Source organism: Ptychodera flava, chromosome 5, assembly GCF_041260155.1.
Source record: "Ptychodera flava strain L36383 chromosome 5, AS_Pfla_20210202, whole genome shotgun sequence".
Taxonomy (NCBI): Eukaryota; Metazoa; Hemichordata; class Enteropneusta; family Ptychoderidae; genus Ptychodera; species Ptychodera flava.
Window position 1 is genome coordinate 34,104,562 of NC_091932.1, and position 16,392 is coordinate 34,120,953.

Genomic DNA, 16,392 nt, shown 5'->3' on the forward strand with positions numbered 1-16,392 from the left:
GACATAGCAGTTTCTCAGTAACATTTATTTTGATTGGTCAATAGCAGTATCTGAGATATTGCTCTCCTCACGCGCAAATGGAGATTTACGATTACCCAGAGCTGAATAAAGATCAAATGTTGATTGGATGCCATAAGCATTTCATATTACAATTTTACTGACTCTTTTTGGCCTGTAATACTCATTACATAGATCAGTTTACCTGTTCTGCGCTGTCCAATTTTGACCAATCAGAGCACGGCTTATGACGAATGATAATAGGACCCTTTAACGGACATAAATTGGACTCGAATACTAACAAACATGGAAGTCGAAGGTAAGACTTGTTTGTGTTTTTACCTTAAATTTGGCGTCTCTCACCGAGCACAGCCAAGATAAACATTTTCCAATATAACTGTTACTTGGCCAATAAGTCTATGCCTTGATACCTCGTTCGTGAATGTTAGAATGACCTAATTAGTTCAAAATGTCAGGCTGTAATTTAAAAGCCGATAGTGTGATTTGTGCGGTTGACCGTTGTCATTTATCGTGATATTTGCGAGTGTGGCCTAAGCATATGAATACCTGCTATTAGTCTTCGATATTTTACTTGACTGTTTTGCTGGCATCGTCACTGATGTTTTGAAGATTTCACGCGTACTACAGAAAACACGGCGCTTCTCGTATTGCACGAGTAATGTTATATGAGTAATGAGAAGTACTACAAAGCAGAGTTGAGGTCAATAGGTCACAACAACGACGCTTCCCAGGTTGTCCTAGTTACGTGGGCGGCTGGCCTTAACTTGAATGTCGTTTCACTAGTAGTTAACCCATTTCACACGTTTTTTACACGATAACATCGTTGTTGAAGTCATTTACTGTAAAGTTATAAATAATTTCTGCAAATGAGCCAGAGGCAAATCAGTGACCACTCCCATCTTGCTTCGCGACCTTTCCGTCAGGTGTGAGTCATATACATCTAAAATCCTGCTCTCAGCTCCGCGAATAGGAAAACGTTCTTTTGTTCTAAGAACTTGTTAAATGCAAGAGTAAATACCAGAAGGAAATGTAACGCATACAAAAGCTTTTAAATTGATAAAAAGTAACATTTCAAAGCACAGTTCCAGAGGGACTCTGTACAAATGGTAGAGGTTCTGTGCCCGAGGTTCTGTGGTTCGGGTTAGAGAAGGAGAAAGGTCCTTTACCAACATAAATATTATCAACATCGAAGCAGTAATAGCATCTGGGGCTCAGCCCTTGGGATGGCGCAGCAGGTTTAGATTTGAAATTCTATTTTTGTCCAGAGCTTCACTTCCCGGGATCACTGTAAACACTGACATAGGATATTGACATTGTCTATGTGTGATCATGGAGGTAGTCAGTGAGAACCGAATCATACCATGTTAACCATGATCATACCAACAACATGTCACAGTCTTTTGAAAAATGCAATTTTTTAACTTGTACCTTTTAATTTTGACCATTGGCTGGCAGCCGCACTACTTCAGTACATTAACTGGCACTACACTAGAGGATGCACTTTCTCAACATTAATTTGCATCCGTGTGATCTTGTATTCATTCAGTAGTTGCCAGGTTTTACTACATAGTATTAGAGGCAGTATTGGCTTTTGTGGAGGAAACACACACAGCAATACGCAAGATAGCCCCTATGTTTACACATATGAATGTTTATATGTATATTGATCACAAGTTAGCAAATCTGTTTACAGTCTGGCTTCCATACAAATACAAAATTTCAAACCAATTAATATAAAATACTTGAATCTTTTGTAAATTTGGATGTGCACTACTTTGATCGCCAGGATCAACATGATTTTTTGAAATCAGAACCTGTTGTCTGCAAGTTCAATCCCAGTCTTCTCTGTGTCCATGCCCTCTTGTACATGTATATTTTTCTGGCTTTCCTATTTTTAGCTACTATAGACTATAGTCTATAGAAGCTATTGGGATGGGTATCCGTCCGGCGTCCGTCGTCAGTCTGTATGTATGTATGTATGTATGTATGTATGTATGTATGTCCGTTTGTGAGGCGTCCGTCCACTCAAATATCTTGAGAACCGCAGTACTTACTGATTTGATATTTGTTGTGTAGATTAAAAATATGATTTTGAGAAACTATTTTTTTTAATTTTTTGATATTGTTGAAAATAGGCAAATTAATGCCAAAAAAGGTGTTTTTGGTTAAAAATCTTCTTCTTCATAACCGCTGGTCGGACAGCTTTGTTATTTGGTATACAGGTCCCTAGGGATAACCCAACTTAGATTTGTTAAAATTGTGATGAAATATGCAAATGTGTATTTTTAAGGAATTTTTTTGTCATTTTTGGTCAAAGTTTGACTTACATTGTATGTAATTCTTGTACTGTATAAACCCTATCAATTCACCCGGAAAAAAATAATTAATATGATTTTAAATAATTGAATTAATTAGGAAATCATCAAAGCCAAAATAATTTTGGTGTGGAATTATCAGAAAGTTCAACTTTTTTTGACAGTTCATAGTGAATTGAGGATTAAAACATGTAAAGGCAACTTTCCTGAATCCCAACTTTGATACATTCTGAACCACCATTTATGTTATCTAAAAGAAATTGCTCATAATAGTTTGTCATCATAGGGTGGTCAAATAAATAGAGATAGAGAAAGTTCTAATTTCCATTTATGGTTGACTTGGAAAGGATAAAATAAGATTATTTTTTGAGGAAAAAAATAGAGTGGTCAATTAAAAGAGTGGTCAAAGTGATAGGGTTTTTATGGTAAAGCGGGGCTGTAAGATTCCTCATGTGCTATTTATAGCAATTATGCAATCTGTGTAAACAGTGCAATGAAAGTGTAACATGATCCATTATAATGCTTTTGATGACCTTGAACTTCTTAAGTTTCAAACATTTGTCTTTTCTGTGTGCTTTCTCTGATTACCTACAGGCTCAACTTATTCAACAGAACTTACTTACGATGTTAATTTGAAAGTAAAATGTGCTTCGTTAATAGGTTAACCCTTTCACCCCCAGTTCCCTGTATACAGGTCCAACTTTACCATAGAAAACAATGGATTTGGGACAAACCATGGTGGTGAAAGGGTTAAAATACTGATATTAAAAGATAACCAGCTCAGGATTCTTTAAAACCTGACAGATATGCTGTTTTTTTATGACGTAAATCTTGATTTAAACAAGTCTTGTTTACTTTAATTAGAATGTAATTAACTCTCGTTTATTTGCTATTATAGACTAATATAGTCTGATGAAATATGCAAATCTGTATGTTTACGGAATTTTTTTCCATTTTTGGTCAGGCCATCCTGAAATGAGCTATCAAAGATATCCACCTTCTTCATCAATACATGTGTCACAAAAGGTTATTCAATACACAGCAGAGCTCTGTCAACTGTTGAGTCGCTTGTTTTTTCAAAACCGCTGGTCAGACAGCTTAATATTTGGTTTACATGTCCCTACGATGACCTTAGTGAGATAATTTCATACAGTCAGGAAATACTTAATTTTGTATCCATGTCTATAGTAGCTTCAGGGACTTTGGCCCTATGTTTACTCGTTAATGGCAAGGAATTTTCTTTTATAATTGACAAGGTAAAAACAATTGAATTCATTGGGGAGAAGCAGGGGATATATTGTAACAAACTAAAAGTATGCATTTTCACCCGTCGGCCTTGGTGATAACTGAAAAATCTTTGTGATGTCCATGAGCAGGGTTTAGACATTTCTTTTCAAACATAAGTAGAACCTGCACGTACGTACTTAGTCAATAAGCTGCTACAAGGCCATTGTGCGGCACGTTTCATGTCTGCTCTGTGTCTGAGGAATGATAGACTATCATACAAATTTTAGAAATGTAACCAAGGTGTTTTAGGGGAGCCCATTTGCATCTGCTGTCAATGCTAAACATTGCCCTATTCACCGTCCTCTCCCTTTGTGGAGAGACTTTGCCGTATTTCTATTTCACCACACTGCAGTCAAAAACTCAATGTTAAGCCAACATGTTGTTCATAGCATGAGCTTCTCAACATCTGCACCATTAATTACAAAGCCGTAAACTTCAAATAATAAAATGTTTCCATGCTATCATCTGTCATGACCAGTTGACCGGAAGCCATTGCCAAGGAAAAAGAAGAAGAAGGTCAAGGCCACTGACAAGGAAAATGACAGTGAAGGTGGTCTTTGTGAGTACCAACATCAATATTGCATGTCTCTGAAGATGTCAAGTTTGATCGCAAACAAACAAACACAACAGAAATTGCGTCAGGAATGAACTGACAATAAAGCAAGCCTATAGACTCACGCAAAAACATTTCTGTATCAGCACAAAATGTCAAATAGTGACATGAAGCTTAGTGTGATGGATAATATCAAGTCTCATTTTTGCTTTGAAAGCTCTGCAAATGCTGTACCTCAGATAGCGTAGTGGGCTGCTACCAATAAAAAGACCAATTTTAAATGTTTTATGTGTGAATTTCCATATCATGTCGCAACATTTTGAATATATTGTGACAATCATTTCATATTAAATGCTTTGCCATACAATTTCCTATATAGTATATACATGTATGCTTTCATATCCCACATTGGCTCAATTTCAGGACCTATATCACCGAGTGATTTCTTATTCATAAAGATTTCAAAATTCAATCATTGATGGGTCATGTGAAATCATCTGAAAAGCAGTCATATTATGTCAACAGGCATGAATGATGTCCATGTATGAGTGAAAAATGACCCACTTTCCTGCCATATACATAGATGCAACAGAGGAGTTGTGATATCAAACTCAGGGATACATGTATCTGTACCTTGTATTTTAGTGCAAACCTTGGAAAAAGTGTCTCATATCTTTGTGTTGATGAGTGCATGAATATATAATTGTCAAGAAAGAAAAATTTTATTATAGGGCCAATAGCTGTAACTTTTGATTTTTCACCATATTTGTGTGTAATGGTCAACCACAGTTTCCTGTTCTGCTCTCCAAAGAATTTTGGTATGCCCAGTATTCTGCCTTTACATGTTAAATGGCATTGTTACTGTTGACAAGTGAATTCTGTTCCGGACTAGAATTCAAACGTAACAATATCAGTACATTTTGCATGTATAGACATCGAGTAGACAAACTAAATACTGTGTGTTTCAACATGTGGTTTAGAATAGAAAAAAAGAGCTTTAAACTGTCATACAAACCAAAAAGTGAATAAATCATTGAAAGTCACAGCTACATGTACTAGCCCTTCAACCAACAAAGTACAGGAGGAAGCGCAAGAGCAACCCCTAGCCCCCCTCTCTCTGGCAATATATCAGAATGTGAAGGTTATACGTAGTAAAAACAATGACGTTGTATAAACAGTTAACATTTTTGAAATTTTTGTTATTTGCAGCTCCGCAGTCTGATCCAAAAACAGCTAAAATCGAAGAACTCTTGAAAGCAGCTGTGGATAAATCTCAGAGGTGAGATTGATACATCATAAATTTGGATTGTGTGTTTGCACTTATTTGTATTTGTCAATGAATGCGCAACAATGTGAAGTGCATCATGATAGATGTTTGTCACAGTCCGGCGGGGACTTATAGATTGCGTCCCGTCCATACGTCTGTCTGTCCATCTGTCTTTCCATTAGCAGCTGTTTCTTTGTCATCCCTGAGCCGATTTTCTTCAACTTTGTGCAAGGATAAAGTACTGTGCGATACATACCGGTGTGCACATCAATTTATTCGTGATACAATCCAATATGGCTGCGGGCAGCCATTTTGTTTTGCAAATTGTTCATGTTTTTGAACCATAACTCAACTAACCCTGAACAGATTTCGTTCAATGTTGGTACACAGATAAAGTACTATTGCATATATATGCACGTCAATTTATTTTGTGATATGATCCAATATGGCCACCTGGTGGCCATTTTGTAGCGATTTTTTTTCATGTTTTTTAACCATAACGCAACTATCCCTGAACAGATTTCATTCAAACTTGGCACACAGACATTGAATTGTAGTGTGCATTTGCATGTCAATTAATGGTGCGAGCAGGGACCGTGTCATCAGCGATGACTTAATGGGTTTGTAAACAGTGTCTAGTGAAGAGATCAGAAGTAGATGAATGTGAAGTAGTGATGTGACAGTCTATGTCTTTCAACATGCTTTGTTAGAGTTGAAGAAGAAACTGTGGTTAATCTTAGAAAGCAAAAAATTGAAAAAAAATTAAATATTACTGCCTTTGCAGAAACTACATGTACAGTGTAGGATTGTTGAGTATAACAGACATGCATCCAGGCAGATAACTGTGTAAAGCTACCTGCCTCAGCAAATTACCATCTGCCCTGATAATTATGTCTTGCAATTTGTATAGAAAGGATACTTGGACTTTTGCTTAGAAAATCAAAAATCTGTGATTATTTTGGCAGGTTACTGAAAAATTTCACAAGCCTAGCCAACACTCTACCTGCCCAAGCAGGCATGCAGTTATTTCCCTCTCTGGCAATACGTACATGTCTACTTGGAGTTGCTAATGCACTGTTATTTCCTTAAAGCTCTATAAGCTGTATCTTTTGGCTATTTTATCAGAACTTTTGTTTTGTGGTTTCCCTTACACTTTCTGCATTGAATCCGTAAACTGTAATTTAATGCCAAGTATTTAGCATATCAATTAACACAACCTATATGAGTATACCGGTAATCTACATTGTTATTGTTGAAAATTGTTTTCAAGTCCGGACTGAATTCATTTGTAAACAAACAATGATCACTAAACACATACAAGCTGTGTTGACAAAAAGAATACTCAAAATTTCAGCATGACAAACAGATTTGGGGTCAGACACGGTAGTTGATATACATAAGCAGAATACTGAAAAACTTGCCACAAGTTAAAGCTTATGTCCCTTTAATTTACAGTGAACATGTACACTGTACGTCAGTTTATCTTGACTTTTACCACCATGAAAAGTCCCATCACATACATGTAATGATATTACATGTTACATATCCTAGCCCATACCACCTTAAATACTGTTTATTTTTGTTACAAATTGAACTTTGTTGTTCAGGATGTCTATTTCTGTCTGATCTGTAATTTTAAACAAACCTGCATGATATGTCAGAGTTGCCAATTTGGAAATGACATGTCTTTTCCAGTCTTCGCTACCACAGCTGTAAAATTTCAAATTTCTGTCCCACATTTGTTCAGAAAATATATCCAGCTAACTTGTTAGGCATTTCACAGTGCGTAGTATTTATCTTTTGTGATAAAACTTTATATCAGACATATACATCATTTATTTTTTACGTCTTCTCACTCCCTTTGTAAATCACTCAGGTGTACCAAAAAGTTTGTCTTTTGTGGCCTTTGGACATCCTGTGCAGATTAACATGTAGTACAGACAGTGTTCAGGCTAACAGTTGGTTTAACAGTGAAGAAGGGACCACAGTCCATAGTTTTAGTTTGATTGAAGTAATGTCAAACCTCACAGTATGGGTACCTATCTGATTAGTACACCTCACCATCAGGGACAAAACGGTTCTTTACTAAATTTACATGTTTACCTGTCTAGTATAGTATTACACCTCTCTGTTTAGGACACTTTTTCAATACCCAAGGGTGTAACTGCACATTTTACTTAAGTTGTCACCGAAAGTGTTGCTGTTGCAAACCCTATCCACCCACAATGGTACTTTTCTGTTTTACTCAAAAAATATTCTCAGCTGTGTCATGTACATGTAGCTGTGAAATCACATTTGGGCTTTCCAGTGGCTGTTTAAGATAATATACACAGATACTTCTATACATGTACTGGTACAGTATATTACAATTGTAATCACTTATCAACAATAACTTTCTACTCTAAAACATTTTCAGTGATGGAAAGAAGAAGAAATCCAAAAACAAAGCAACTGAAGAACTCTTGGTAAGAAAATTGTTTTATCAATTTCTTAATGGATTTTTCTGAATCCTAGCATTGTGGATATTTACATGTGGGCCGCAAATTATATTTATCTCAAATATTAGTAATTTGTTTCACAACGAATTCATTTGTGTACAGTAACATTAGCAAATTTTGCATGCTTTATCTGCTATGCTGACAAGACAATCAGGTATTTAGTGTGCATGGGGAGTTCGCCAATAAACTTTGCCATGTAACATGAAAACATAACAAGGGAGAAAAATACTGAAAAATTGTCAAAAGGTATGGTTAGCTTGCATATCAAATCTATAGAGATTGTAAGATACGTGTTTGCGAAGGTTATAAGAATTGAATCTAAGATAGTTTATGTCAAGATTTCACTGGTAATTTTTCACTTATAAAATATTTTGTTATCGTTAATCAAGCTGCAAACTATCAAATCTGGAAAATCGATCAAAAAAGACACAGAGGACACTTCCATGGCCGCCAACATTTACAATGAAGATGAATCGCCGAGGACAAGAAAAAATACAAAAAACAAAAAGAAGTCACATGCTAAGGAATCCGGCATTCCAAATGAAGGATACATTGAAGAGACCGCTTTGGACAGTCAGCTGGACACACCGAAAAAATCTGCGAAAAAGAAAGTGAAAAAGAAGGCGGTGCTTTCTGATGATGGGTGAGAAATTTATTCATTGTTCAGTGACTCAAACTTAATTCTCCCTCCCAGTACATGTATGTCCAAAGCTTGAAAGAAATGTATGCAAGGTCATTGTCAGTGAGATTTCCTGATGTGTTAGAAAGAGTTAAGGCAAGACTGAAAAATGCTGGACCCATACAAAGCTGTAGTACAATGCAACGTTACATAGGGGGTCTGTTTGTATATGTTTACCATTAACCCTTTTCCTGCCAAGTCCATATTTCACCATCAGGTCAAGATGGTTAAAATTAATGCAACACAACATATTCCATATAGCGTATTTTAACATAATACTGTAAATTTGAAGGCTGTTGATTTTTTTGGACTAAAGATGCTATAACATACCAAGCCAAGCGGGTGAAAACACGTCATGTTTAGGCTCAATACTGCTTTTTACTGACTTGGCTGATGGGGAAGTAATAGTCTTAATACTGTCTGGCAGGAAAAGGATTAACGGCATGCTCTGACAAGTACTGATTTCTGTGATGACAAGGATGTCACATAGCACTTTAAAGCCCCATAAGCCACATATTTTTAGATGTTTTCTGATAAGGTGGTTTGAAATCAAATGCAACTTTTGTCAAAATGCACACTTAAGTGTAATTACAGAATGTCTTTCAAGCACAACTTACATTTTTGACAACTAAATAATACTGGTATTTGAGTTGCAAACCAAATATGGCTGCCGTAAATATCTGTGTAAGCTCCTAGATTAAATTGATCAAATTCATCACCAAGGATTGAAAAAGTTACACTTCCAACAATATGGCCTAGTAACTGGAATCAAAAACCTCTCTCCGAAAATTTTTGTAAGTAAAATGCAAAAAGTATACAGCAAATGAGGCCTCAACCATCCTTCATATTGAGAACAGTTTGAGCACAGAAAATACTGCAATACTTATATGCATACTGTACTGAGTATGTGTGTATGTACACACAGAGTGTGTTTTTATATGGATAAAATCAGTTTAGTGTGGATTGTTGCATGAAATGGTGTTAGTGAGTGTGAACAACAAATGACAACAATGTATGAAGGGTGATAGGTAGAGCTGTCCATAATCACACATTGTTTTGTTTTCTGCTGATGTCACTTTTCCCATTTCAGTGTAAGAGTTAGGGATATATAATCCATCTCTTTGTGTGTGTGACCACCAATATGTTTTGAAAAAGAGAATGCTCTGATTGTGTGTGTGTTAGTGTGTGAGTGTATGAAGTGTGTTTCCTCCAGTTTTTGTCAAAACAAATCAAAAAAATTTGTTACAGAGAGATGACAATATCAGAGCTTGAAGACACGCCAAGGAAAAAGACAAAGAAGAAAAAACCCAAAGCAAGTTCACCAACTCCAGACGATGAAAAGACGGAGGATGAAATTGAAAAAATCAAATCCGCTGATGAAGCCACAAAAACAGAGGATGACGGTGAGAGGACATCCACGGCAGGTACTCCAAGAAAAACAAAGAAAAAGAAGAAAAAGAAAGGTACAGTGTAAACATCAAAATTGTCAAAGAATGCCGTTTGTGTATGCATGTTTCTGAGCATACTTCTTAAACTTCAGTGCAACCTCAGCCCTGTATAGTGTTTATTTCTGGACTGGTATATAGTCACTCAAAAGTCCCTGGTTTGATCTATTTGTAGTGTATCAGGAATTACAGGATTACATGCACGTATGTGATAGTGTTGTTTGCCCCCAAAACTCTGCTTTGAGTAGCTTTGCTGAATTTGAGTCATGAATTATAAAATAGGAACTAGCATGGCAATATACATAAATATTTGTTGCAACCCTAATAGTTTCTTTGGCAAGATAAGATCTCCATACAGGAAAATGGGGTGACAGGATAAACATGTCATCTTGCAGTCACAGGACTGCAACTCACTTCAGTCTAGCAACAATATATGGTTGTATCCGCCTCAGAATCTGAGATTGCACTTAAAAGATCATTTTATCGTATGACTTTTAAGTGCATGGAGTCTTTCATTGTGCAAAAATTCTTGTACAAGTCAGTATTGAGGTGACACAACAAAACCCCATCCCCCATGAATCAACTTCATCTTTTTTCATTTCTATTTCCCGTAATCTTTAACTTATCATTTCATTGCACAGCTGCTACAGAGGAGGATACACCACCTGATGAGGAACCAGCGCCCCCTGTAGATGACAGCCGTGTGCTTGGCCTGTACATACACAGATCAGACAGACTGAAAACAGATCTCAATTTAACCCATCCTGTTGTGAGAGTCCACATTGTGGACCAGGACACAGGACAGTATGTCAAGAAAAAAGACAGGTAGGTGACATGTGCTTTTCTGGAATATTCTCTTATTCCAAAGTAAATGAGGTTGTGAGTTAGTGAAGATTTTTGCTGTTGGATATATGGTCCGATGCAAGAAGCATAGTTCAGAACAAATTGTAGGGACTGTTTAATATACATGTACATGTATCTTTTTGAGTTAAAGAACCAAACCAAACAAACATTTCTCATAATGACACAATGAAATAATGCAAATAATGATATATTAACCAGAGTGTTTGGTTGAGTTTCAGTGTAATGAACCCTAATCCATATCAAATTTGTTCATGGAAATTTCCATTAGCATGTAATAAACCATACACTTCTTTGTTAAGCTATGTATCATGATATTGGTACCACACTATTATGTGCATCACTTGACCTCATGCATCAGCCCGTCAGCACAGTTCAGTCACGGACTTTTCGTGTTCATGTCTTTCCAATTTTTTTGGTACAAACTGTTTCCTTCTTTATCCATGAGTATTATCCATATTAATTTTTAATCTGTTTTGAGTTCACTGTGATGGCATGTAGTTCAAGTCTGCCTCTTCCTCTGTCTACAGCTCAAGAGCAGTGGCGTCGTATTACGAAAAAGAGAATGACAACGTTGACTTTATTCTTCCGATAATGACGCAACCATTTGACTTCAAGAAAAGAAAGTAAGTGTTGTACTTCCTTTCTGCAAGCCATGACACATGTGCCCTTCTACTGTCCTTATCATGTTGTGTGGTGACAGTGTACATAGTAAATTTGTTGAAAATTTCCAGACATCTTGGCAGGTAACTTGAAATTTGAGGTGTTGTCTGCCCAAGCAAAAAAATACATTCCCTGATAACTGTGCCTTGTATTGGTATACTGTGCCTCCGGTTTACCTTGCACCAATCACATTAAACCATAAACAGGAAATCTTGTCCTTCTTAGGGAGATAACTGTAAAATTTCTTCTGCTTTAACCCTTTGAGTGCTGCAATTTTTCCCACCAAAATTATAGTGTGCAACATTTTACCAATTTTGTGAATTTTTCTGTAAATTTTTTGACAATTTTGGACCAAATGAACATCACATTTTATTGGCTTAAGATCTTTATCAAAATTTAAGCAAAAATTAGAAAAAAATTGACTGGTGTATATGTTGATATAGGTGACAAAATTTGACTTTGGTGCTCAAAGGTTTAATAGCCAATAATTATCCACTCCAGCTGTGCAGGAAGGCAATTATTTTCTCCTTTGCACGAATATCTGAAAGCATGTTTGTATTTTCAGGGTAGCAAGTGTTACTATATGTCTACTTGTATGTACAGTAGTCTAATCTTACTGTGGTCATCAAACATAGGAACATGATTTTCAAAAACTATGGTAACACCTTGAACATCATGACACTTCCGCTGTCTTGTACAATGACTTAAACAATACACAGGACCTGGACAAATCCATCGAATTGCAAATGTGTATCATGTAACTTGTTGTTGTCATGCATTTACACCAATGGATATTGATATCTCTGCTGTTTCAGAACTGTGATTCCAGCCTGGGAAGAACTTCTCCTCTTCAATGAAAGCTACCTCTATTTATTACAAACTCATGAAAGTTATCCAAAGGTTATAGTTTTCTTTGAGGTAAGTTAGAGAAGTTGAAATTGAAAGCCTTCCATAAGTACGTGAAATTTCAAGGATAAATGTATGGCTGGATGTATTTAATTTCATTCAACTTTCTTTCAATCCAGCATTCTATTGTCATAACAAATAATTATTTTAAGCTTATAATTTTCAGTGTGAAGTATGTTTTATGTCACTTGAAGTACTAATGTAAAGACATTGCAAAACTTTGTTGTTCCACAGCCAGCCTTTTTTTATCACTGTAAGCATAGCAGTGTTATACACAGTACTCTGAAGTCACTAACTTCATAAACATGTACACTATAGTCAGAATGTGTTCAGATCATTGAACAGCGCCCTCAACCTGAAACAGTATTTTTTAGCTTTTTTATAGCAGAGAACGTACATGTGCGTATATACCAGTACGGGATGTAGTATGGTGTGATTCCTCGAACCTGTCACCCATATTTTAATATTCTGTGAAATTTCAAAACTGACAGAAAAGAAGTGATCAGTTGTTTAACGGCAACACAACAGTTGATATACTTCTATGTGATTTGTCAGATTATTCTTTGTATATGTATCCAACACATTTTATATCGGATTGACTCTTTGTAAAAATGATCTAAACAAGTGATTTTTCTCAACTTTTTCACCACAATTCTTGATTTCAGCTGCTAGATTTTGTGAGCATGAATGCAGCTAGCATGAATTACAACAATGCCAAGAGTGAAGGTGGATGGCACAGGATAGCCTGGGCATTCCTGAAACTCGTCGGCTCCAACAACGCTCCGAACACAGAGAAGAAAATCAGGCTGCAACTCTTCTACCCACCAGTGAACTACAGAAAGAAACCAGGGTCCAATGAGGTAAATATTTCACACTTGTACTCACTGTAGAGTTTACTTATTATATATTAAAGGTCAATGGCAACAACTTGTGATTTTTCATGGCTCAAAGATTGTGGAAATACAACGTGTAAACATTGCAATTACATGTATTGAGTACTATATGTGCAAAGTTCAAGTTTGTGATGCTCTTTGTAAAAGCCTGTGAACATGTTATTTTAAAGGGACATAAGCTGTAACTTGTGGCAAGTTTTCAGTATTCTGCTTCTGTATATCAACCACCGTGTCTGACCCTAATCCGTTTGTCATGCTGAAATTTCGAGTATTCATTTTGTCAACACAGCTGGAATGTGTGTAATGATCATTGTTTATAGTTTACAAATGAATTCTAGTCCGGACTTGAATACAATTTTCAACAATAACAATGTAGATTATACTCATATATGTTGTGTTGATATGTTAAATACTTGGTATTAAATTACAGTTTACGGATTCAATGCAGAAAGTGTAGGGAAACCACAAAACAAAAGTTCTGAAAAAATAGCCAAAAGATACAGCTTATGGAGCTTTAATGATACCACTGGTCAATATTGATCTCACAATTATTTGTGGATCTTGTTACATGTATATTATGAAAAAGTTACAACTTTTTAGCTCCCATAGCCATATGTATATATGGCAATGGAAGCTATTCTTATAGGCTAGGGAAATGTCTGTATGTATGTATGTCTGTATGTCTGTATGTCTGTATGTCTGTATGTCTGTCCGTCAACATCAAAAACTCCAAAACCGCTGTACATTTCATCTTGATATTTGGTGTGTACATGGATGATGGGCTGTAGATGAGATTTTGTTCAAATGAAGTTGTCATTGCCAAAAATATGCAAATTAAGTGAAAAAATGTAAAAAACAGTCAAAATTGAAAAAACTCAATAACCACTGAGCAGATTACATGAAAAATTAGCATGTAAGTACTTTGGGCTGACATGAAATGATTGTGCACATCTTGGGTCAGTATCTTGGACTTGCTATTTTTCATGAATTTTTTTGTAATTTTCTCCCATTTTTGGTCAAAAAATCTCCTGCTCTGAAACCACAAGTCCGATTGATTTGAAACTTGGTATGGAAGTGCATAGGAGTGACCTTTGCCAAATTTGGGCAAATCGTGGTGAAATTTGCATATTTTTAGTTTACAAGTCCATAGACTCCCATGTATAAGGCAGATCTCCATAGACTCCCATGTATAAGGCCACGAAAAATAAAAATTTAGTTTCTCATCGTATTCATATTGCAAAAAGGATGCAGTGACACAATTTTTAGTCCCCACGGATGAAGTCCAGTGAGCTTATAGATTGGGTCATGTCCGTCTGTTCGTCCATCCGTGAGTCCATCCGTTCACACAGATATCTCAGATATTTTGACAAAATGTCATGTGACCTTGATGACCTTTGATCTCAAATATACATATTTGTCCATAACTCAGTAACCACAAGTGCTACCACCCTTCATATATGGTATGATGGGACAGCTTATGACGCCACATATTGTACCTCATTAATTATGCGCATATCTAATTTTGAGCGAGCCAATAGAGCTAGAGGTCTGATTTTTGGTATATAGGGATAACTTAGGGACGGACCATTAGATCTTGGGAGGGGGGGTGGTCAAAAACAGAAAAAAAAAATTTTCAGAGCAAAAAGTTAGGAAAAAAAAAATCTTCAAACTAGTTTGCAAAATAAAAAAAAAATAAATCAGAAGACAAAGGCCTAAAAAAAAATCTGCAAAAGTCTTTAAAATTTGGATTTTTTTAGATTTTACCGACAGAAAGCAACTTTCTGTATTTTTTAGTACATCCTCCAGGCACATTTTTCATTGTAATTTATACATTTAGAGTGACTGTATCCCTTATACTGGAAGTTGTGATTATCTTAGCTTTTCAGGACTTTTGTATTCTGATCACTTGAAAATTATGAAATTATAGAGCCTGTTTTCTACTTGTTTCCTGCGTACAAACCAAGCAGGTACACTAGGTAAAACATTGAAACTATGGTATGGTTGTCAAGACAGAAAGTTGTATTTGCCTTTTAAGATCAAGGTAAACAGATGCAGGCTACATCAGTTTCATTTTTTTCACAGCATTTTATTGCAATGATGAATGCAAGAATGGCTGAACAAGTAGAAACACGTCAATAATGATAAAACAACATATCAAGTCATTATGTATTATTTTGCTTTTAAAAAGGCATTTTCAATTCTTTTTTCTCAAAAAACAGCCTCAAAAAACAACAGAAACACATGTTTTAACATTCAACAATACACTACGTAGAATGCCATCTATCCAACAAATCCCAACACAAAAACACACAAAAGGGTTGAACTTTGAAAGTTTCTCGATAGCAAATACTGAATAAATCTGCATGAATAATCGTTTTTGTGTAGCAAATTTCAAAGAAATTGGACAACCCCTTTCAGAGAATACAGATTTTTTGACCATGAATGGCATAAATTGCCCTAAAAAGACAAATATTGAAATTTCAACACATCTATACTCATCCAATCAATTTGGACATGCTGCTACAGAGAAATAGATGTTTTGATCAAAAAAGTGCATCAATTGCTCTAAAAACACAAATATGCATTTTTAACTATATTATTTAGCTTATTTTAGCTTCTCAGCTTGTCAAAATCAATTGTAAATCATGAGATATGCATGATGTTTGGTGGGGTGAATGGGCATTTCACCACGCAGTAGAAAGGGAAGCCAGGAAACCAAAATAGTCAATTTTCAAAACTTATAGGAAGCTACTGAGGAGCAAGAAGACCATGTTTCAGAGGAAGATGTGTTATCCGAAAAAAATGCTCCCAAAGTGCCACCAAATAACACCATTTTTATCTCTATTTTTCAAAAGCTCCAACAGCAGGAGGGGGACACCCCCCTCCTGACCTCCCCCCGCAAAATGCTCCCAGCAAGTGCCACCAAATAACACCATTAAAATCTCTATTTTTCAAAAGCTCCAACGGCAGGAGGGGGGACACCCCCCTCCTGACCACCCCCCCGCAA

The 16,392-nt window shown here is 36.1% G+C and overlaps 1 protein-coding gene across 3 annotated transcripts in view; it reads left to right on the plus strand.

Moving 5' to 3' along the window:
* Positions 1–191: 191 nt before the first annotated feature.
* Positions 192–16,392, plus strand: part of LOC139133652 (jouberin-like) — a 58,525-nt gene continuing 42,324 nt past the window's right edge. For all 3 annotated transcript variants that reach the window (XM_070700401.1, XM_070700402.1, XM_070700403.1), the window contains exons 1-10: positions 192–316; positions 4,099–4,179; positions 5,383–5,452; positions 7,857–7,905; positions 8,328–8,581; positions 9,866–10,080; positions 10,704–10,887; positions 11,454–11,549; positions 12,402–12,504; positions 13,158–13,352. In XM_070700401.1, coding sequence (XP_070556502.1) covers positions 304–316; positions 4,099–4,179; positions 5,383–5,452; positions 7,857–7,905; positions 8,328–8,581; positions 9,866–10,080; positions 10,704–10,887; positions 11,454–11,549; positions 12,402–12,504; positions 13,158–13,352 — 1,260 coding nt within the window. In that variant the 5' untranslated portion in view covers positions 192–303. The remainder of the gene's footprint in view (positions 317–4,098; positions 4,180–5,382; positions 5,453–7,856; positions 7,906–8,327; positions 8,582–9,865; positions 10,081–10,703; positions 10,888–11,453; positions 11,550–12,401; positions 12,505–13,157; positions 13,353–16,392) is intronic.